The 25,093-nt window shown below is 35.5% G+C and overlaps 2 protein-coding genes across 3 annotated transcripts; one reads left to right on the forward strand and one right to left on the reverse strand.

Moving 5' to 3' along the window:
- Positions 1-3,132: 3,132 nt before the first annotated feature.
- LOC103327998 (RING/U-box superfamily protein) lies at positions 3,133-7,100 on the forward strand. Of its 2 annotated transcripts, none has more exons than XM_089051007.1 (5): positions 3,133-3,295; positions 4,151-4,964; positions 5,269-5,433; positions 5,507-5,795; positions 6,539-7,100. In XM_089051007.1, the coding sequence occupies exons 2-5, from the start codon at positions 4,294-4,296 to the stop codon at positions 6,725-6,727; spliced, it is 1,314 nt and encodes a 437-aa protein (XP_088907133.1). In that variant the 5' UTR covers positions 3,133-3,295; positions 4,151-4,293; the 3' UTR covers positions 6,728-7,100. The 2 variants fall into 2 exon arrangements, with proteins under 2 accessions (XP_088907133.1, XP_008228607.2); XM_008230385.2 differs by having other exon boundaries at positions 5,308-5,433.
- A 3,365-nt stretch (positions 7,101-10,465) lies between these two features.
- EMB2753 (tetratricopeptide repeat (TPR)-containing protein) lies at positions 10,466-23,789 on the reverse strand. The gene is given in 26 exon segments (XM_089051006.1): positions 10,466-10,621; positions 10,730-10,841; positions 10,935-10,993; positions 11,117-11,214; positions 11,313-11,369; positions 11,697-11,828; positions 11,947-12,054; positions 12,128-12,260; positions 12,777-13,007; positions 13,090-13,172; positions 13,454-13,582; positions 14,282-14,377; positions 14,495-14,549; positions 15,413-15,483; positions 15,623-15,676; positions 15,766-15,843; positions 16,510-16,544; positions 16,547-16,641; positions 17,116-17,231; positions 17,337-17,408; positions 18,918-19,023; positions 19,098-19,213; positions 20,878-21,027; positions 21,133-21,215; positions 22,402-22,480; positions 23,598-23,789. Coding segments are annotated over 26 exon segments (2,508 nt in total). The 5' UTR covers positions 23,649-23,789; the 3' UTR covers positions 10,466-10,512.
- Between the last annotated feature and the right edge of the window lie 1,304 nt (positions 23,790-25,093).

Raw genomic sequence — 25,093 nt, forward strand, 5'->3', positions numbered from 1 at the left:
ACATAGCAATACCAAACGCTTAGAGACATATTTGCATGAGTTGTATAATCTGCCAACCTTCTTGCCAGCACGTTTCTTACGTTTGGCGGCCAAAGACCCAAAACAAGGACATATCTAACAATTGTAACCTACATTCCCGGGTCTTGCTCCAAGGAGGCCCTCATCTAAGAACTGAATAACTGCAAGGAAGTCCTCAGCTAAACTTATAATCATAATCATATATAAACAGAGACTTCTTAATATAAAGTTTAAAATAAAAAACTTGGCTTCTTTTAACTTACAACGCATCTATTAAAATGAGAATATCCAACTCAAAATCAATTGGTAATGGATGAAGTGGCCCAAAATCTTTTAAAACTATAAAACAAGGCTGATGGGGGATTCACTCTCAACAAATAAGTTCTTGTGTCTAATGTCGGGGGCACCTTGACTCAACTGGTAGAAGACCTTGACTCGGTTGATGCCTATCAAGCCAAGGGAGTCTCCTTTGTCATGCTACGTAGCCCAGAGGTCACCTCATTAGATAACTTATTTTTGTCCCATAAATTAATACCACAAGACTTGTGGGTCTTTTCGTTTTATTCATTTATTTATTGACGTTATAAATAACAACCTCCTTGTCTATCTAGGCCTTTTGGAGTTGGGTTTTCCACCTTGACCTTAGATTAGAGTTGGGTTCCACCTTGACCTTGGAGTGGAGTTGCTTGACCCCGACCTCGGCTTGGATTTTAGACCACACCTAAACAGAGTTTTATCAAACAGACAGCTATATACCAATGTGATCTTCATGTTGCAGGAAATCTTTATTCAAGGTTGACTCAGCCAAAGTGATATTGATGTTGGAGACCCACCCCTATATACCTTCTTATTCACGTTGGTGACCGAACCCTATATACGATTTTCTCTTCTTCATCTTGAAGGAATATACACAAGATTACTTTTTATAAAAATAAACACATCACTTTCTTTTTCTTTCTTTCTTTTTTTTTTTTTGTCATTAAAGAATTGGAGATTCAAACTTGAGACGTCTTTCAATAATAGAAGGAAAAAAGAAGTATTACTAAACAAAAATTATTAGTTGGTCAAATAAATACTTTTTTATATTTTTTTTGTTGTTGAATTTTTAAACTTGTTATTTTTTTGTCAACTCATAACATAAATGGTAAAAACAAATATATATTGACAAGTTGTTATCAAATATTAAAACAACTTTAATAAATAAGAGTAATTATAAAAAAAAAATCATATAAAGAAAAGACATTGAAATCAACTTCTTAGAGCACTTCCAGCAGTGTAGGCAAAACTCGGGCTGGTGAGGGGAGGGGGGGTTTGGCCCAAAATCACGTTCCAAACAAAAAATGGCCCGGCAGATGGTGGGACCGGAAGATTGGGTTGACTGAGGGCGAGGAGAGCCCGAGTTTTGGTCCGACGTCATGACGACGTGCCCGCTCCAACGTTAAAAAAATTTGAACACGCCGCTACTACCACCGCTCTCGCCTCATCGCACTCTAGACTCTCCGATCATAATTTTTCCTCCAATCCAACGGCGGCCAATTTTTGCAATAAAAAATGAAAAAAATCAAATTTTTTTTAAAAACATACCAAAAATTACTGAATTTTTTTTTTCTATAAATACCAACCAATACTCGATATGAATTTGAAATTTATTTGAAATTTGAACCGAAAATCTTATTCCATATGAATAGTATTGACACGTAGGAACCCAAAGATCTTATTCGAAAATATTATCCAAATTAATTGTTCAGGTAAAAAAAGTTGTAAAAAAATTAATAGTATTTGCCATGGCAAAAGGCAACTGCTTGAAACACACATTGTTTTTTGCAAGGGCAACCACTATTCATGTGAATAGTAGCTGCCCTAGCCCCCTGCCATGACAAAGGGCAAACTGCTGGAAGTGCTCTTATGCGCACACAACGCACTCTCCCACAGAGTTTGTGAGTAAAATATGTGTATCGATTTTAATTATAATTAGTTATAAGGGTAAACTACAGTAAATCCCCCAACTTATAGGGTAATATACGAGTTCATACCCGATTTTGGAGACATTTATGAGTACATACTCAACGTCGCGGAAAACCTACAATTTGCCCCTCCGTTATCGAAATCGTCAGAAAATCCGTTATCTGACTATGCGGCATTTGTGAAACCCATTTTTTTAATTGACGTGGAATTCCACATGAGGCCTTCAGAAGCGTCTGTCTCTCTCTCTTTCTCTTAAAGTTCTCTTTTTTCTCTGTCTCTCTACACTTGATCTGATGTTTAGCTTTGGATGCTTTGATTTCTAGCTGTTTTCTTTTCTGGGTTTAATTCATTTTGGATGTTGGATGTCGGGCTCAGAGACTTGGGGGTGGTGTTAGGTGGGTGGTGAGAGATTTGAGCCACTAGGAGGGAGGGTGGGTCTGATGGTTTATTTTCCTAATGGTTTGGTGGGCGACGAGAGAGGGGTGGTTGAGTGGTGGGGTTGAGTCGGGAGGAAGAGACCGGCTGGGTAGGAGAAGAGAGTAGAGATTTTTTATTTTTAATGATTTTAATATTATTTAAAAATTATTTTTAACATGTATATAATTTTTTATTATTTATTTGTCCACTTGTAAGTCCACGTTAATTAAAAAATGGGTCCCATAAATGCTACATAAGTATATAATGGATTTTCTGACGATCTCGCTAAAGAAGCAAATTGTAAGTTTTCTGCGACGTTGAATATGTGCTTGTAAATGTTTTCAAAATCAAGTATGAACTCATAAATGACCCTATAAGTTAGAGAGTTTACTGTACTTTACCCTAGTTATAATTTTTGCGCGACCAAAAAAAGCCAGTTTTTTTTTTTTGCATCTAAATATTATAATAACTTGGACAAGTAAGCGAGTTGACTTGAGTTTGGTAGCAGACTGGAGCTTCGATTTTTGACTCGTGAGTCGTGACAAGCCCGAGTTGTAATCGATTTTAGTGGGATTTGGTACGGCGTGTCCAACCATACCAAGTGAATTTCAACCGTCCATCAAAGACAACAACATGATGACATCACTGTCCACAATCCAACGGTGCAAAAATTCATATCGCTCATTGCCACAGCTCAGCTTTGATCTCAACGTATACTCTCTCTCTCTCTCTATGATGAGTTTGCGTGAGCAATGGAGCAAAAAAGCTGACGTTATATTTTTTTTTTTATCTCGAGAAAACTGAAAATCTGAGAGAAAAATAGAAGACATGGGAAGAAAGTAAGCTCTAAAGCTGGTCGCCTGACTGTGATACTCATTGCATCTTATATTATCAGGTATAATCTAGTTGAATCTGCTACGATTTTCTTCTTCTTGCATTTATTTTTCATCATCGTTTTTGGGTTGTGGGTTTTGTTTTCTGTGAAATATTGTTATATCTTGCTTAATTTGAAGGATTGTTAGTGGGTTTTAAGCTTTTCGTGGAGTTGATATCATTGCTTGATTTGATCGTTTTGGGATGGTCAACTTGGGAAATTTCTTATCTTTAGTGTAATTTAGTGTGTGAATTGAGTGTATATGAAGTTTTTGAGTCATGGGTTTTGCTTCTATGCTTGACATATGTTTTTGATTTTCTGAAATTGGATTTATTTTGCTTTTCCACTATGTGGGTCTCTGAGTTTTGAGGCTGTTGTGTATTGACTTGTGTTGTTGTACTGGTTTGAGAACTAAGAAATTAGTTGAAAATGTAATGCATATCCGATCAACTTATACTTGCCCATAATCACCCACATAGGGACGTTTGATAGCAAATCTTTAGTTTTGCATGATATCTGTTGGATAGATTTATTCACCTTCCACTTGTCTGGTTTTATCTTTTTGTTGAAACATGGTTTTGTTTGTTATGTATCTCGCTCCCATTCTTGTTTCTGTATAGTGGTGATCTCCCCAAAAATTTGAGGTGTAAATTAGTAATGTATGAACAACAACTAGTCTGTTTGGTTATGTGATCCTGATCATCTTTTTGGTGGACTGGCATTGCTCATTTACCAATTTTGTGATATTGCAATCCTGCTCTCCTGCATTTTACTTTTCTCTTTAAAAAATGCTTTAAATGTAGCATTGTTCAATTTGTGTTTTATAGAAATGATTTTAAAAACCTAATTATAGTTCTGATTCTGATTCTGTTGCAGCTTACATATGAATAGAAATAAATTATTTGAATCATTTAGCTTCAGACAGTGTTGAAAGTAAAGGAGGAGGAGGATTTGTAGATAAAGTGAAAGTTAAGTATAATCTATGCATCCTCACCTTCCAATTTGGTTGGCGGACTTAGATGGATGTTCCCTCTCCAGAACCAAATAGTGATGCTCAAAGTGACCAATTTCCTTTGCTATTAGAGCAGATGGAAAGCCCTAATGATCATGTGCACATAATTGATGTAACAAGGAATCGTGATACTTCAGCAAGTTCATCTAGTGATGACCAACCTCCTAGAGTGGACTTGCCTCAGCATGAAGACAGACCATTGGCTAGTACACATGCCCCCACCTATCAAGCTGCTTCATCCTCAAACAGATTAAATTCTAGGAATTCGTCATTTATGAGGAGAGGTGATGGGTACAGTCGTCGCCGAAGAAGCCCTTTGAATTCAGGGTTATGGATTTCTGTTGAGCTTGTTGTCACTGTGAGTCAGATTATAGCATCTATTGTTGTTTTGTCATTGTCAACAAATGAAAATCCACAAGCCCCTTTGTTTGCATGGGTTGTGGGTTATGCATCAGGTTGTGTTGCAACACTTCCTATTCTTTACTGGAGGTTCCGTAACCGCAACAGAGGTGCTGAGCAAGAATCCATTCAATCGCATCAAGGGTCTTCTGAAAGCAATCCTCCTGAACCAATGTCTTATACAGCTATTTCAATTTCTCAAGCATCTGATGAAGAAAACAATCGCACCTCAGAAACAGTCACAAATAACCCTCAAATTGCAGGACCCTTAAGTGCAAGGTTTTCAATTTTGCCCTCATTTTTCCATATTATGTTTTAATTGATGGGTGATGTATTGCATTTTACTTGATATCTTCAGCTGTAAAGTTTCCTGGTGTGGTTGCTTTTAGGGGAATGGATTTGGTTTAATTCATTAATTTGTGTTTGTTCTGATAATTGCACACGCACACATACACCCTTTCATAACTACACTAAGATTTGTAGTCCTATTTGCTACAACAAACAATTTAAATGCTATCTTCAAGTTTTAAGCATCTTTTTCTTTTCTCTTTGTGTTTCCCTACATTTTACACATGATTTATAGATGGTGTAGTGAAGTGAAGAAGCTGGTTCTATTTTGCAGACTTAATGGGTTAGTGGATCATTTCAAGATGGCCTTAGATTGCTTTTTTGCAGTCTGGTTTGTGGTAGGCAATGTGTGGATTTTTGGAGGTCACTCTTCTCCCTCTGATGCTCCAAAATTGTACAGGTACCTCTTAATGACATAATGTTTAATTTATACTGGTTATTGAGTCATCTAACGTTTTCTGGGTTTCTCATAGGTTATGCATAGTGTTCCTAACCTTTAGTTGTATCGGATATGCCATGCCATTCATACTATGTGCAACAATTTGTTGCTGCCTGCCCTGCATCATCTCTGTCCTGGGATTTCGAGGGGATTTTTCTCAGACTAGAGGAGCCACTGCGGAATCAATTAATGCTCTCCCAACCTACAAATTCAAGTTAAAGGAAAATGAGACCAATAATGATCACGAGTGCAACCTGGATAGTGAAGGTGGGCTCTTGGCTGCAGGGACAGAAAAGGAGCGCGCAATATCAGGAGAAGATGCGGTGAGTAGGTTCTGTGCCTGCTGAGTTCCTGGTCTTGAAATTAAGCAACACTTAACCAAATTTGGATTCTCACACCAACTTTCACCATCAAGTTCAGGAAACTCTACCTAACAGAAAATTAAAATTCATGCTTCTTCTGCATAGCTTGCTGGTAGAAGTTGCTTTTATGTTGAATATGAAGTATTCATGTTGAGAACATCCCTTTCTCATAACAGTTTCTGTATCTGTATCCAGATATCACTTCATTTTTCCAGTGCTTTAAGGAAGACGCTGCCATGACATCCCTCAATATTTGATTAACTTGCCTCATTACTTATTAGGCTAGCTGGATGCATCTAGTATTGGAACAAATAGAATTTGAATTGCTATAATCTGAACATAATATTAATGAAAATATAAAACACAGTCGATGTTGATACTGGTTAATTGGCTGTGATAATTTTTTGGGTTAGCTAAAACTATTAAGTTATATTGTGGATTAATTGGTTATCTATAACAGTACGTTTATTATGGGAAACAAAGGGTTTATGTAGAGTAATAAATTATCTAAACTACCTGGTGCCTGTTTATATAACTTTCCTTCCTCATTATTAAAATATTGGTTATCTGTAACTTTCTTTTCTGAATCAACTACCTGGTGCCTGTTTATATATTACTAAATTGTTGCAAAGTAGAAGTAACAATGAGACAATTTCCAAAATTTTCATTTGATTGATGTGCTTTTCTCCTTCAATATGGTGCAGGTTTGTTGTATTTGCTTGGCAAAGTATGCAGATGAGGATGAGCTAAGAGAGCTACCATGTTTACATGTCTTTCACGTGGAGTGCGTTGACAAATGGTTGAAAATCAATGCATCGTGTCCCCTCTGTAAAAGTGAGGTTGGAGAGAGCAGCAGTGCCTCGCCATTGGCCAGAGACTCGGACCAGCAGTAGAGTGAGGGAGATGGGCTCAGCTGATGACATTGTATATGAAAGCACAGGCTTTATTCTGAATTCTCAAATGGTCAAACCCCAATTGGGTGTTCGTCGAAGTGCAAAAAATTCCATATTGTTTCACAGAAGAGCCTTTGACGAGTCTCTTGTCTCAGGTTCTGTCATGGGGACACGCGGTTCAGTATATCTGTAAATTTCATATGTACTATTCAAATATACAGGTGAGTTTTGTGCCTTGTCCTGTACTCTTTTTGTTTGGTGGGCACATTCATGGAGCCCTTGCTATGGAAGGAAAAAATGATAAACATGTCTCATGTCCAAACTACACTCCCTGCAAGTAAACCTTGTCACCTAAGAAGCAATTTTATCTAAATTCCATTCCGTTCGGGTTCTGATATTGAGCTGCCAACATTTGAACATGACAGGATGTTCAAATGCCTGATACATTAGTTTTTGGCTTTCTTATTTAAAAGTTAAAACTGATGCATACTGAGGTTTAGAAATTTGAAATATCCACTACTTTTGTGACCACAAGATTCAGAATGATGGTCGATTGATTCTTGAAGGAATCATATGTAGACCAATTCCCAGACCGTTCAAAATATGATACAATTTAGGAGTTTTTTGGTTTTATTTATTATTATTATTTTTTTAATGACCAGAACTGCTAACCTAAAGACACCGAACAAATGGCATTTCCAAAGACATGCTTGCAAACATGGTAAGGTCCATGTTTAAACATCCGACATGAAGGATTTTCTATATGCGTAAACTAGGACAAACAGAGGAAATTAAGAATCACAGTAAATTTTTCGGTCAGAAGAATTACAATAATTTAAGTATCCACAATTGTCGTCATTCAATATTTGATGTGCTTTTCTCCTTCAATATGATGCAGACTTCTTGAATTTGATTGGCCAAGTCTGCAGATGAGGTTGAGCTAAGAGAGCTACCATATTTACATGCTTTCATGTGGAGTGCGTTGACAAATTGTTGAAAAATCAATGCATAATCCCCCCCTAACAATGGGCTTGTAACTCAAGTGGTTAAGAGAATCTACTCATGCACTCAAGGTCCTGTGTTTGAATAATTCATTCCCCAATATCGCGCTTGCGTCAAATGAAAAAGGAAAAAAAATTGAGGTTGAAGCGAGCATCAGTGTATCACCATTTCAAACCATCTGCCTCCTTGTACATCCCATTTGTGTCTACAACACTCGTCTCCAACCGCAGCAGTGTCTCACCAATGTGAGAATCCGCCTTGTAACCGGTTGTATATCCCCTGTATCGACAAAGTGTGCTATATGCACAAGTAGGCCTGGGCGCGGATCGGTTCGGAACGGTAGAAGACTATTTCATTAACCAAACCAAAAACTTCGGCAAACCATTTTCTCTTCTGTTAACCAAACCAAAGATTTCAGTAGACTTCGAATCGGTTAACCATATTCAGTTCGGATTGGTCAGTATGCCGGTAGTATCGTAATATAAACATACTGATAAAAATACAATTTATAATACTTCACATAACATAAGTTCTTGAACAAATACACCAAATTATCCTTGTAAAATATAAAAATCCAATAGTCTAATTCATCCAAGTATGAAATCAAATAACTTAGTCACTATATCATTCAATATGTACTCAAGATGTACTAGGAGCCACTTGTGTTTGTTGTTTGAACCTTTGAGTGTTCTTTTTATTGAATTCTCTATATTTATGTAAATGATTTTGACATTTGTTCCGTGATGAGTTCTTTAGTTTTTCATGTTGAATCCAACCATATAAAGAACATAAAATTTGGATCAACAGTTGGAAAGTTACAGGTCAAAAACGGGACAAAGGTCAAAACTGAAAACCTAGGAAATTCATAAATTCCTCTCTGACCAAACATTGCTACAATACCTGAGTAAGTGATACAATGGTAATAAAGAAGTGATACAGTGGTGGTAAAACAATGATAAAATGGTGATAAATCAATGATATAATGATGATAAATGAGTGATACAAAATGCTAATTGTATTTACCTTTGATTTCTTTTGTATTTAAATAATAAAATAAGTATAAATATCGGATTGGTACAAGTTTCCATCGAGTTAGGAATTTTGTTTTCGTTAACCAAACTAAATATTTCGATAGAGATCGGATCGGAATAATTAAAATTAAAAAATAATTATTTAACCAAACCAAATCAAACCGTTTATACAGTACGGTCGGTATACGGATAATTCGGATGAGATGCCCACCTCTATGCACAAGGGCATACACAACCAGCGATAGCTAAAATTCTTTCCCTGCTATTGGCCAGATACCAACATTGTTCCAGACATGATAAAATACAACCGGAGTTCTCTTCTCACCTTGGCCTGAATTATTAGCCACAATTTGGACCCAAAAGAGACAAAAATATTGTTAACCCAAACGTGATACCAAAAAGACATGCTGCAGGCAACCCGGTAAGATCCGAGTTTAAATTTGAGTTCAGCTTATAACGATTAAACTAGTGTAAGTTCCAACAAGAATTTGAAATGAAAACACGAGCTCGGAAAAAAGTAAAGGAATTCAAAAGGCAATGATTCCAAGGAGCTTAATTGAAAAAATAAAATAAAATTTGTTGAGTCTCGTGGCCTGTATGTCACAAACCACCAACGCTGGAATCCATGGCAAAAAATTTCAAATAATTTAGGGTTTATACATAATAATGAAGTCAATGAAATGGGAAAAGTACAACATGCTCCGGTATCTATTCTGACCGGATCTAAAACCAGTGCCAAAAAAAATGATATTCTGTAGCTCCTCCCTCAACCTATTAGTAAGATCAAATTTAGGCGCACATCCCCAATACGTAACCTCACCTAAGATCCTCACAAAAAATGTGAGCAAATTCAAAAAGAACGAAAATAAACCCTAGAGTCACAATGGAAAAGTAGATTATACACATTTTCAGATTCACAATTGGAAAGGCAGAACTGGTGGGAAAAGTAAACCTGATCTTGAAAGGAAACCATAACTTTGTGCACAAAACCCCAGCATAGTTCTCTTCAACGAGCTGCAACCTATTTGCTGGGCATATGTTTCTGACCTGCAGCTTAGTTTTGGGATTCACCAATCAAACATGGTGAACTTGCAAGTTTCCTTGGCTAATGTTTCTCTTCAACTTTATGGTTGCACGGTGAGGTCTTTAAATGCCTCTAATTTCCCATTTACTGCGATTGAATCTGCACTTTGCCCACCTTCTGAGTGGTTCGCACTTCCATTTTGGTTGTATGCTGAGTTGGGTACTGCAGAGCTACGATTCCCTTCAAAGTACGTAGAGTAAGGGAAGTACTCAGCACATCGCTTTTCCATCCTACAAAAGAATTAAAGAATTATAGGAGCCCATATCTTGAACCAGATGAACATATTACTGATTCGCATACTCTTAAATTGGATGAAGACATGTAAAAAGCTATACAAAATCCCAGCAGTCTTCACAGTTCCCTAAGGACCTATTTTCCCCAAACAAAAAAGGTGTCATCTTTGCAACATGGATTACTACCCAGAAGGAGAAAATCACAAGAAAACAAGCACAGGTAGCATATTTTGTCAATAGCAAATGGAAACTAGAGCGACATGAACTGGAGCAATCGAAGACGCCATCTAGACTGTTGTCTCCAAATTTGTGAGAGCTAACCCAGCTTTTAATATACAAACATAAATAGGCTAAAATATGCCAACAAACATCAATGTACAACTGCTTTTAACATTCTGTTGAATATAAAAAGAACAGAAATAGACTCTAGCTACTTTACTTACTCAGAGCAGCCGCAAGGTCAACAATTATTGTTTCAAGGAGTTTGTTGACAGTAATGCAATCTTTGAGTTTCCACTCTTTGACAGGTCCAAGTGCTCCACTTCTGATTTGATGCATGCAGACATTTAAGAACAATCACTCTTACAGACATGTAAATCAATTTACAATTTTTGAAGGCAACTTAGAAGTAGGAAATGGAACAGGGTATTACTTGGGCACCATATTGTTGGTTGACTCTTCAATTAATTTAATAGCCTCAGATTTCTTTTCTGGTTCCATAGTATATAGCATTTCTGCAACTGCAGCTCTATGCATCAAGGAATCTGCAGAAAAAACAAAACACAAAAACAACAAAAGACGTAAGGAAAACGAATGCTTATGCATTTTTCTTTTACAGTGATAATCCTAAAAGTCACCTTTATGTTTCTCCAAGAAATTCTTGTTTGCCTCAATTAAAGACTTCCCTCGCAATTGACTAGATTAAAAAAAAAAAAAAAAAAAGATGTTTGGTAAGTGAAATTAAAATTGTCAAACACATACAGGAGCATGAGAGAGAGAGAGAGAGAGAGAGAGAGCAAAGTGCACATTAAAAGAGAACCTGATCAATGGGCGCTCAGATTCCAACACACTCCAAATGAGTTTCTCATTATCAGTCACAGGAGCAGGCATGGAGCCAACTTTATGGAAGAATTTAATCTGCAATACATGAAATCTTACAATAGGGCCTACAGAAAGATCACAACATACACACCAACACACAAACAAGCAAGCAGACACTAAACAAGTAAAAATACCAAGGAGCGATGCGAATCTGGGTGGTCAGCATTCAACCTCAGAAGCTGCTTCAAGGCCTATAGTTAAGAAAAAAAATTAATTTAAAAAAAGCTGTGATAAATCAAAAGAAAGTTTAATTATAACAAACGTCTAAAATCTTGCGAAGTGATTTAACTAACAAACATGAAATTCCATTTCTGACAGACTGCTCTTTGTTAGAGATGAAAAAGTAACAAGAACAAATTCTAAGTATTCCTTTTGTCGTTTCTGACAGATGTCTTCGGTATCAATATTTGTGACAAATCTTTGCTTTAACTCTTTGAACCAATAAACAAAATGGGAGTGCTTCAAGGAAATCAAACTTAATGAGAAACATCTCACTCAACATTTGAACAAATTTTTACCTGAAAGGCAAGCAAAATCTTCTGCTTTCTCATATTTACTTCAAAAGAAAGCAAGTGTGTCACCAAGGACTCGGGCGAGTTCTTCTGAAGCAGCTTCAAGTACTTTGTAGCTTCTAACATCGGATCCTCAACCTGTGTAAATATGTAACAGCGTAAGAGAGACAGGATAATGCCATTTACTCTATGCCCGTACAGCAGTTAGAAACGTGAAGTGAAGGGGTAAGAAGCAATCAGGAATAGAAAAAATAACCTGCAACAACTTCTCCCCATGTGGATCTGGATCAACAGGCTTTACATGTCGTTTCCCAGACTTAGATACACCACTCACACTAGATTCTTCATTTTTTCCCTCTGCCTCCTAAAAGAAAGCTAAACATTAGAATGGGGAAAAAATGCTAACAACCCCAAACAACACAAACAAAATACAATACTTTCTTAGCTCGTGCTTCCGCCTTTCTCTGCTTTTGCCTCATTTTCTTTTTTTGAGAAGGGAGCAACTTAGACATCTCATCATCTTCTTCAGAGGTAGATTTCAAAGGAGAATCATACAGCTTCAAATAGCATCTGCAAGTCAAATACAACCATTAGTATGAGTGTGGGTCAATATTTAAAGAACTGCATGTAGCTTTATTGCAAAGTGACAAACATAGCACTATTACTTGGATGCAGTTGTGAAAATTGGACAGATTAATTATCCTCTTTCACCTAAAATTTTTCTAGGGGGCCCTTGTTGGAATAGAAGTCCCCTCTGACATCATTAAAAATAAAAGATAATACGACTTTATTTGTGATAACGGAATCAAAAGAACAATGTTCAGTCAGGCCTTTTTTCCAATTTTGAAGCAACTTATGCGATAATCAGTAATGCAAAAACACCACCACTTTTACAGCCAACAATATATATACAAAATCCTCAGGGTTTACCTTATCTGAGAGCGCGTTCAATGAAACAAGAAATCAAGGAATACAAGTCACAAACTAATGTTAAAAAGTATAACAACAATAATAATAAACACACAAACTCCAAAAGTATCTATACTCATTACAACTTACTTCACAGTTCTAATGAAAATACTTCACCTGATTGCACCAACTGCAGCTTTGTGAAAATATGCATGTGAATGCAACCGATCTTGAAATCTAAGCATTTCCACATAGGCACGTAGAGTCATTTTCCTTAAGCAATAAGAATGGAAGTCAAACTGATCTTCTGTAATATCAGCATAGTGCTTCTCCACGGCTAAAAATTTTTTCAGAGCTCGTCCAAGATCACCTTGGCGGTAATAACTCTCACCAGAAGCAAGTTCATACCTTCAAAAGGACAACATAAAACATTAAGCATTCTCACCAAAAGTGAGATTTCATGAAAGCAGTAAACAAAATCGATACACACCACATGCACTGCATATCATGAAGGTTGTTGTGCTGATCACCATCTTTTGTGAACAATACAGCAGTTTTTTCTGCCAAAGGAACCTAACAAAGGAGGAAAAAAGCATGTAGAAACACAATCAGTATAGGGAAGAAATAGAGAAGAAAGCAACACAAATCAAAATCTAATTTCACATTAAAAATGCATAGAAAGTGTGCGGCCTATATAGTTTTGTTTGTTTTGGTCTAAGTATGGCATTACTTGTTTTGTTTTAGGTGGTTTGGTTCGGCTGGACCCCTTGTCCACCCCCTTTTGCAATGTGTTCCCTCTTTCTATGAAGTTTTTTTCTATTAAAAAAAAACAAAGTAAGAAAGGAGATTAAAACCTGATCAGCCTGCAGCATACGCTTAACACAGTCACTGTTTATATAGCGATCTGCAAGATCCATACATCTAGCTTCATCTGCCAATGCAGCAGCAGCAGGCAAATCACCAGCATGCTTCAAAACCCGGCTCTGTGAACATAACACATGTGAGAACTATTTTTTTGGTACAAAATGAAAGCTTTCCAACAATCCATGTAAAACATCATTCAGTTTAAATAATCCACTATTTTTCTACATACGTCCAAGACAGAATATAATGAGAAAAACATAATTACCCAAGGATGCTAATTTGGATAATTAAAACTAACATTAATGCAAAATATAAATTAAAAAATTACAACCTAAGGAAGAAAATTTAGACAGTCTACGTAAGGCCTTGCTTGTGGACTTCCAATATGGCCGGGGAAAGATTTTTATTTAATGCATTCCAACAAACCACACAGGAAAATACCAGAATACAGCACTTAATTGTTTGACCTTTCGATAATGACGCATGTCAGAAGTTATCAAGGCTTCCATTATCTCAGTACCAGGTTCTTACACGTTACACTGAATCTCATTTGTGCACCACTTTAAAATTTAATCGAAAATTCAAAAAAAAAATATATATATGCTTATGTACTAATTCCCATTGCTTATATGCATTACTTCAATAAACAATATCAATCTCGACATCTCTATGGTTTGCACACATTGTTATATTTCGCAAGAGAAAACATAGAATAGCAACACTTCAGGAAACTAATTATTTAAAGCCATGGAAAGTGAAATCAGAAGAGAGCATAAACAGCACAAGCTGATAAACTTAGTAATATGTATCAAACCAACCTTGGCAGAGTATAAATCAATCACAGTTGGAGTGTGCTCCATGGCCTCATCAATTTTAGATAAAGCAATGTCATATTGGCCTCGTCTATCATAATGCTGCATCAGCACAGAATCCATTAGTACATGTGAATTCAGATAAATAAGGATGGAAGGCGTAGAAGCACCAGAGAAAAATAAAAATAAAAACCATATAGTCAAAGAATGACAGTCAACCTGAGCCAACAAAAACAAGGCCCACAAAAGTGTTGAAGGGGGCTCCTTCTCTGCCCTGCATTCAAGATGAAAAACAACAGCACATAAATATAAATCAATACTAAAAGAATTCAAAGGCACAAATACAACTAAATTCATGAAATATATTAGAAAGTGTTGGTTATAATTTTTCTTTTAGGAAAGGATAAATAAGAAATGGGAAAACTAAAACAAAAAAAAAATACCCTGGATCACTAAAAGTAGAGAATTGGAATGAAAAGGTATCTCATTTATGACTGAGTGATCCTGGATCACAGTTTGTTAGGGTAATATGGTATTCAATGTATTGTGATAACTATGGTCTACTACCCAAGTAATAAGCGCAACTGATTGATAAGGCACAGAGTTCAAATAGTATCCTCTTAGCACATGTAAAAGCCTTGCCAGTACAGACAGAAAAACACCTCAAGAAAGGATGGCCCAAAAATACATAATGTTCATTGCATAACTCCTATCTTTCCAACAAGTGAAGCGCAAACTAAATCAGCTTCCAAATCTATATATTTAGAAAGCCAACATCCCTTTGGTCTCTAAATTTATCATTCTTTAAAACTGGTATGCTGTTACCCGAGCCTTCAAAATATAATTTCTGATATGCAATCTAACCAAAGCATAACTCTTCAAGCTTATTCTTCTCAAATCATAATGGAACAAGTAAAGAAAAAAGTGGCCATCTAATATGGGTGGAGTTCATGTGGGACCAGTATTAAAAAGAGAACACCGAAAAGAAACATCTGTGATTCCATTTAGCTAAACTTGCATGAGAATTTATTGACTGGTTTTCATTCTTTATTCTAAACAAGGCATCATTGGCACATAGGGAAGCATCAACACGTACTGGTTTTATATCACACATAATTTTTTACAATCGTATATTACCTCCCAGGGTATCGGCCAGTCATCCTAATTGAATGTTCCAACTCAAGAATAAGCTGTTCCAGAATGTCTGCCTGGACAAGAGTTTCCAAAGTAAAAATTTCAAAACCCAATGAGTTAATGATTCCACAAAAAATACCATTCAGTTTCATAACCTCCATAAACAAATCCAAACAATAATACCAAATGATTAATAAGGATGATAAGAATTACCTTTCCAGGGTGATCATACAAAGGAGAAAGATCGGAGAATAATGAAGGAACTCCCTAGAAGCATCAACAAGATCAGTCAATTTAAGTTGAACACCAAAAATTAGGCAGACTGATAAGAATTGTATGCAAATGACCCTAAATACCTTGGTAAGAAGGGGCCTGATATAATTATCTGCTGCTTCTCGAAACTTGTCACCTTGTAAAAAATCAAGTGGTATTCTCTGATGGAAGAGAAGGGAAACCAAAGAAAAGTTATAAGATATGCTATGAAATCTTCAGCATGCATCTTAGACTAACAACAAAAACAGCAGCAGCAGCAGCAAAGATGATAAAGTCCCCTTATCCTCTTATGTAGTAAACTATAATATCCTTCCCAACCAAGAAGGTACCAATGGAGTCACATCAAATATCACACTGATCGTTCATCTCTCTTTGCCATGAGAACGAAACAATAAATAAATTCTATTATGACCTTCCACATTTTCCGACGTAAAAAGGTACTCAGAACACATGATACCATTGCATCACCAAAAAGAAACTCTAAAATAATTCCTAACAGCAACAAAGTTCCCTTGGTTCTTTTCTAGATATCCCAATTTCCAGCAATACAACAAAATGAAGATGCAAAAACACTACTTCCTACACTGCAAAAAGCATCACAGAACAAGGTTTCTGTCAGAGTTCAGAATCACCAGATAATCTAGAGTGCTATTATTGCCCAAAAGAATGAGCAACTTTAATAAATGATAATCACTAACATGCTTTAGAGGTGACAGAGAGAACGAAGAATAACATGCAAAGGATAAATGCTGGACATAAGTTATATACCACATAAATCTGGGACACCCTCAATAAAACTATAAACATAAATAGATGGAAAATGTTACCTTAACAGCAGACGACCAACTGTATTTCTGCCCAGTGATTTGTATAAGGCATCTAACCGTTCAATTTCATCAGGTGAATACTGGGCATTCTCGGCATACAGCCCAAGACATTTTTGCAGGCCTTGATAATATCTGAGCATTGAAAAGCAACTACAATAAACTCACCTTAAACAATAAGGGAATACGTGCATGCACAAATAAGAGAGAGAGAGAGAGAGTGAGTGTGTGTGTGTGTGCGCACACACACACGTGGGACAAAGAGAGAGAGAGATTACATAATACATGGTAATACTAAACTTAGTATACAAAATTAAAGAAGTTAAAAGCAGAAAAGATGAACACAATCATGAGATGACCAAGGTCACAACCCATTGATTCACTTAATCAATAAAGCTTTAGTCCTAAGATAGAATATGATCAACAATATTATTGTCCAAAAACAACGAAGAAAAACCAACCACCGTTCTCTATAATCTCAACTCAAATTAAGCACATCTCCATTCCCTCAAAAAAAATTCTTGCAGATCCTCCAATTTTTGAAAAAAGAAATTAGAAACCATCTCTGTAAACGTTTTGTAAACGTGGAAAGTGTAAAAAGAAAATTACCTATAATTGTCAGGATTCATGGAAAGCAATATCCTATACAATTCAGCACCTTCTTCCAGGTGGTCAAGCTTCACCAAAAGAGAAACTTCTTGTTCTTTATAATCTAACTTATCAACCTAGAAAAAGCATCAACAAAGAATGGTAAGTACCATAGGATCCTAATAGTCAAAGCATAAAGTTAAACAGCCCATATTGACCAGAAAATTGAAATACACACTTACAATTTTTGTCTCTTTCTTGTGCAATTCCTCAAGAGCTCTCTCAATTAAGTTACATTCCTCTAACAATGAAATCTGCAGACATTAATACGCAACAACCATAAAAAACTTATGAGGTAGCTACTAAAATATAACATTAATTTGCATCAACTAACAATTAGAAAGGTCTTGTACCATAACAAGTTAATGGAGTCATGGCTGAAAGAATTATAAAGAACTAGGGATGATTATTTAAAAGGAGATAAGCCAAATTTTCAGTTATTCCTATCTTGAGCAATGGCACCATTTCCCACAACAACAAAAAGTTTTGTAAATCACTGTACAAAGCCATATCATAAAGATTTACTTTAAAAAATGATAATTAAAATGTTATGGCTATTATTAAACAAATCATTTTAATGGCACTGTTACCAGTGAACAGAAAGTACTTCAGATAAAAGTATTTTTACTTGTGGTATACTAGCTCAGTACTGATGAAAACTTGATCTAGCAAATCCAGCTTCCCCAACTTTATCTTCCAATTTCAGCCTTTAAGTTCTGTTGATTCTTCCCGTGGCATATCCAAACTTCTAAATATATTCATGGGTTAATCATTTAGTCCCTGAACTTAGACCTAATTTGCATTTGAGTCCCTCAATTTCCAAAATTGTTCCCTTGGTCCTTCAACTTCAGTTTTGTTAGGACAAATGGTCCTGCCATTAATTTTGTTAACTTTTCTGTTAAATGCAGGGGCAAAATGGTATTTTTGTATTAAATTGATTAAAATGTGAATAAAAAATTAAAAAATTAAAATTAAACTCTCTCACCCCCTCTATCCCGATTTCTACTCCCCCAAAATTTTGATTTTTCTTTTTTTTTTTGTTGGTTTTTTATTTGATTTTCTTTTATTGTTATTTTAAAGATATGAGTTTTTCATTCTTTTTTTTTTAATATAAAAATACCATTTTGCCCCTGCATTTAACAGTAAAAATTAACAAAATTGACAGCAGGACCATTTGTCCTAACGAAAGTGAAGTTAAAGGACCAGGGGAACGATTTTGGAAATTGAGGGACTCAAATGCAAATCGGGTCTAAGTTTAGGGACTAATAAAACGATTAACCCTATATTCATCACATATATCTAACATAAACTATACGATTGCAACAAAAAAAAACTACTTATGCGAATTACTTAAAAACCTCCGAAGAATCAATTTATTTCAAACCAAAGTTGATCTAACCAAAGTAACTCATTAGTTCCAACATGCTTGACAGTATGAAGCCTAAATAAAAATCATAAATGAATACATGCAAGTTTATGTTTTCTAGACTAGAACAGTAACCTATTAGGAACTCCGCAAAAGTGTCTAATAAGTGCAAGGGGTATCTGAACAAAAGCTTTATATTAAAGGGCAAAGCTCCACTCTATTTGTATAAGAAATGGGGATGTACAAGTATTTGATCCAGACTGTTCAATGTACACTGCCCCTGTACTGGAAGCAGACCCCCCATGGGTCCCAGATGGCTCCAGATTAAACAGGCGTTCTCCATTTTGTACTGCAAATGGAGAGTTGAGCTTATATGAAAAACATCAATGAAAAATACCTTATATAAAAGCATCTCCCCATGCTCACAGCGCTCATTATCTGGAGGATAATCATCTTCTAGTGTCCCTTCATATGCTTCGAGAATTTCAACAGCTTTTAAAGCACTAATAGATAACAAGAACATTCATTTAGCGTAGTACTCGTTACAGAATTTAACAAATCACAGGTTAGATCATACTTTGCATTTAAATGCTGGGCAACAGCAAAGCCAATCCAATTCATGCGATGATTTGGTTTCAAAGTCAGAAGTTGTTGTCTTGTCTCAACAAAACCAGTCAAATCCCGCATTTGAGCCTGACACATGATTGGTAAATGCGTCAGTAGCTGATTGAAATTTGTTTATAAATAAATCAAGTATAAAAGTTTGTATAGATCGCAATAGAAAAGAAAGAAATGTAACAAAAGCATCATAACCATAGTAACAAAACAAGTGAACCTAGTGCAAAGTGTACATGAACAGGGAAAAAAAAAACCCAGAAAGACTTGAGAGTCAAAGGAACATCCATAACTTCAACACCCAGGTCCTGAAAAACTTTTGAAGCTGTTGTTAACCTGTAAGGTGGACTCATCCTATATAGGTGAAACAGGTGGGAAAGATTTACTGCAATTTCATACTTCAAATAGATTATTATACAGGAGTATTGACTAGATGCCTCATACACTACCAGAACACTAATATTAGCTATCAGAATATTTTCTTATATCAATTCCCTTTTGTGCAAGTCTGATAGACCCCAGGCAAAATATCATCTACTATTAAAATAAATACATAAATATTTTATTACATAATTTTATTATATTTCATATATATTTCTATGTATATTATATATTTTACATAAATAATTAATGGTACCTATAATAAATAAATTAGAAATTAGTTAACAAACATTTCATATTATGACGTTGTAGGGCAATCAGAAGATAGAATAATGTGTTTCCATGGAGCACCTTACAGTGTCGTAAACTCCTAATAGCTAGAAAATAAAAATGCAAATTACATAAGTCTAAATGAGCCTATCATTACTGCCCACTTTCTAAACAAGTGTGCCATATTTCAAACGACCAGGATCCGCATTCTATATAACATAGAGGTGAATCCCCAGCACTTCAACTTAGTTCTCAATGAAATGTAGCACAAAATCTTTTTGGTGGTAGAGACCCGAGACCCATAAGAAAGATGGATTTGATTTTAAGCGCAAGGTAGGAATAGGCAATGGCAGATAGCCAAATTCAACATACTGCGAACCATCTCTCCAATAGTAGCCAAACAGATGTGTGCTGTTTAGCCATTTCCAATGTTGACTTCCATTTGCAACCCATTATTGGTGTCAAAAATGTATAACCTCTAGTTATGCATTTCCCTTTCTCCTCACATACGCCCATGTGTCCAAATCTCATCCAAGTTATACCAAGTTTAATTCACAACTTTAGTTACAGGCCTGTTAGAGCAATGAGGTCACAAGATTTGGAGACTTTCTCTTCTAAGCTATCTCAAACATAAAGTCACTCTTTATATATAATCTTTTAATTCTTCATAAGTCAGACTTTATGATATCCTCCAAAAAAGTACTGTGACAAATGACATCACAACTCAATGACTCTAAATAAACATGAAATGGTATACATGCTGGCAGAAAATGCCTTGAACCCTGTCAATTTACCAGACAAGCATAAACATCCAATACTGTTACCACAAGGACTAACAGTAAATATTAGCATTAGCATACCAAGACACTCTTAATACATAACATTTCATTTTCAAACCATACAAGAAGCCATGTTGCAATTGATAGATTGCAAAATGTGAAGTCATTCGACAATGTCAGACACTGATAAATCACAATGTCATGTTTACCTTTTTCTTAGGCAAGACTACTGTCTTCTCGTGCGCAAATTTATAAGAATTATTCAACAGACATTTACTTGGTTACAAGCTTTAAGTGGCATCTAACGCATACCTGTAAGAGTGACAGGTCACGTAATATTTCAATATTGTCTGGATCTATCCTCAGCGCATTTCTGTAGCATTTTATGGCCTCCCTGTATTCTCTGTCTGACCGATAAAGTAGACCATAAACATGCCAGCAAACATGACTTTTGAGGTCATTCTGGGAAAACAAAGACAAAAAAGTAAGCCAGACAAAATACAAAGCCTTAGCAATTATCTTGGAAACAATACTAAAATATCAAAAGAGTTCAAACAACATCCTGACCTTTAATCCAATCCTGACAAGTTCATATGCTTCGGATTTGCGGTCCATGCAATTTAATGTCAACCCCTTCATCGACAAAGTTTCTGCAAAGGTCACAAGATTTACATTCAAGATGACTAAGCAGTCTACCATAAACAAAAACAGCAAATAAAATCAACTACCAACTCATGAAACACCATAAGTAGTATATCACAAGGAAACCACAGCAAATTGGGGGAAAAGAAACAAGGAAACTTTTGGGTGGACAAGTAAAGCATCATAGCCCCAATAAAAACAAAACATATCAAATAAAAGCACCCTAAACCCATCACCATCTCCAATATCTTCAGCTTCATGGGCCGTGCTACAAATTCATAAAGATTACTACTAATTAATAATATTTTTTGACAAGGCAGACAACAGCATCATCATTACATATTCCACGTCAGAGGAATCCTACACAATGGATAACCTAACTAATGACATCAATACCCACAAGATGATGGTGACAACGACTATATCACTAGGATCATGGTTTCAGTATCAGTCTTAATTTTCTGAGAAGTGCTAATTATCTTAGTCTGAATGTAAGTGTTTGTAAATATGGGATAGATAATAGAGCATTTCAAGTGGTTAAGCAATCATATTTTTAGCTCAAGAATTTCCACCATCCCATACTTTCATTTAAGTTGTACTGGTTCCCTATCTTTCCAGAACAGTACTCTGTCATATCACTTGTTCTACCAGATTTGCCCATTTTTCAGAATTCACCTTAAAAAAACTCTCATGAAGAATCTCATGCCCTCTTCTTCCTTTAAAATATGCTTTTTAGAAGTGAAAAATGGAAGGTTGGAATCATGGAATTGAGTGGAAGAGGGATACACAACCCCTTCAGGGCCACACATTTGTACGAATTGAGGGAATATGTGTGGGTGCCTGCGCTCGTGAGAGAGTGGCGAAACCAAAACAAAAAATCTCCTTGCGGTTTAAATATATAGAAAAACGGAAAACTCTAGGATATCTCAACCTCCTCTTATCTTTCCACTCTACCGAACGACTCAAGGCATGAAAATTCCACCCTCCCTCATTTTCCATCCCACCTAGCAATCATAGTATTAAGCTTCTATGCATGCTCACGTGCTTCGTATCTTTTATTGTGTAGTTAAACAAATAAAACATTAAACAAGTCAACGAAAATGTCCAAATATGAGTCAACATCAAAATTTACTTGGGCCAAAAGATAAGCACTTCTAAATTAAACATTGCATTTAGTAAAGGCTATAAGCATACCTCCATGGTCTGGAAACTTTTTCAATATGGCATCTGCTGCCTTCAGTCCCTTCTTATATTGTTTAGTTTCATATGATTTCTGCCATGATGTAAACAAGAAAAAACAGGTTCGAATTAGTCGTAGCAAAAAGATTTCTGACACTAATAATTTGTGATAAGTACATTACAAGAGATACAGATCATATTGCCAATTACTATCACCATATCAATATAATAATAGACACCAACAAGACCCGGTAGCATAATCATATTTCAACTAGAAAAGTCAAACAGCTCAATTAAAAATAATCTCTGGTAATAACTTGGATACTAAATCTCATCAATGCACCCAGCAAAAGAAATTTACTTAGAATTTTTTGATGTATTTCTTTCTTCTACCGAGGCAGCTCTTTTGATGAAAAAGAAAAAAAGGTAAAATTTTAAGAGGATTGTTTGATACAGTCAACAATACTATCTCATAAGTTAACTGTCTGCAATGTAGTCATGGTAGTGTCAACCTCAGTTAAAGTTAGAGTAAAATGCTTGCAATCCAAATTACGAATCTGGCATCAGAATCAGCACCATATAAATTAGACATATTGTTATTAAACCAATTTCAACTCAACAAACAAGGCCATCACAGAGCTTTGAAGTCTACACTGTACAACTCTCAATAAGCTTAAGAATGCACTACCATAGCACAACAAATTACCAGAAAAAGGAGTGTGTTCAAATTAGCTTCTCTTACTAATTTTTGTGTACATAATAATCACTACCCAGTTCAAAATTTCACTTCTCAATCACTTTCTTCTGCTCAAACACTAAATCATAATACCCGATTGAGTACCAAAGTTTAAACCTTTACACTCACTAAAACCAAAGAAAACAAACACAACTTAAACTGTTATGCTTCCTTAGCGATAAAACCAAAAAATTCAACTAAGCTAACGAAATTACAGAATACCCAGTAGACTTGACCATTCATTTTGTTTAAAATCCCCAACATCAATCACAAAGAGCCCCAATTACTACACTTTACTCAAGTTCTCTAATTTCTGAGCAAAAGAGAAAGAAGTATAAAATCAAAGCATAGAATCGGACACAAAATCTAGGGTTTTGCTTCTTTTTACTTTTCCGTGATTGTGTTAGTGAGAATAAGTTATCTAACTTGGATCCTAGTGATTATCAGTAAGAGAAAGAGAGGAATCGGAGCTTACGACGATGAGCTTGAAGAGGTTGGCCTCTTTTGGGGGGAGTGAGGCACCCATTGTTGAAGAGAAAGAGAGAGAGTTTCAAGTCCAAGAGCGCTTGAAGAGGTCTCCGAGAGTGTGTTTTTGTGGTGAAGAGCTGCGTTCGGAGAGAGAGGAGAAAATGGTGGCGTTTATCTGCTGCAACCCTACTGTGAAGGAGAAAAGCAAAGAGAGAGAATATAATAAGACCTCGAAGTTCTTGGGATTTTTTTTTTTTTATTTTATTTTATTTTATTTTATGGGTAAGAGAGGTTTAGGAGTTTCTATGTCCGCGTGTGAAATGAAGATTAAGAGCATTCATAATGGGATGTAAATTCGGGAGTGTAAAACCACTTTTACATCCCTTTACACTTTTGGTGTAAATATGTTTTCTCGAATGGGGTGTAATCGTGGTCTTTTTATGTTGACTTTTCTTCATTTTTCTTCTCTTTTCTCGAATCTACTGCAACGGATGTAAAAATAGATGTAAATATAATTTTATTTTGAATCTCTTGTTGGTGATGTATATTTATATCCATTTATATCTCCTTATTGGAGACGATTCGTGAATCGGTATATATTTAACATACACCTCCACTGTGGATGCTCTATGCCTCTTGTTACTTTTCTTTTTCTTTTCTTTTTTCTCTAGTGAGGATTTTTTCTTTTTTTTCTGGGAAGGATTTTTTTTTTTTTTTTTTCTTTTTTCTGTTTGTATTTTTTTACTTTGCCTTTTCATTCTTTCTTCTAATTAGGGGTGAGCACATTGTCGGGTCACCCGACCCAATTTAACCCTACCCACACCTACATAGAAAAATGTATACGAGTTTTAAAAAGGGACATGAAGTTATTTATTTTTAGTTAAGTCACATACATACAAAAAGCTATCAAACTATCAAACTATGTATACCAATTTGTCCCAAAAAAAAAAAAAAAAAAACTATGTATACCAATGAAATTCTCCTAGGATGATTGATAAATGGATGACAAATGATATTAATACAAAAAACTTGTAAAATCACAAAAGACAAAGAACTGAAACACGGTCACATTTGACATAGCTCATAATTTAAAGTTTGTCATCATGCATTTTCATACAATATGGTAGATTGTTTTGAAATTGTCATGTTTAATTTTTTTTTTAATAAACCATCATATTTAATATTTGTGTTTGAATCCCAATATAGTTACATATAACTTGATAATTAGAATATATAAAATTTAAAACAAAATTAAAAAAAAAAAACTAAACCTTTAATAGTTTAATTTGAATCCTAAATTGTTGAAACTGATCGACTCAACCCAATTACAAGAGATGTCGGGGTGATTTGGGTTGGCCTAATAATGAGAAGGTATTGAACTCAATAAATCATAAATTGTTATGTATGGGTTGAGTTACGGGGTGGGACCAAAAGGTACCCAACCCAGCCTTGTATCGACCCCTACTTCTAATTTATGTACAAAGTAAGTTTGGACGAGGGAAA

This window comes from Prunus mume, linkage group LG4, assembly GCF_029339155.1.
Source record: "Prunus mume cultivar Tortuosa linkage group LG4, ASM2933915v1, whole genome shotgun sequence".
NCBI classification, from domain to species: Eukaryota; Viridiplantae; Streptophyta; class Magnoliopsida; order Rosales; family Rosaceae; genus Prunus; species Prunus mume.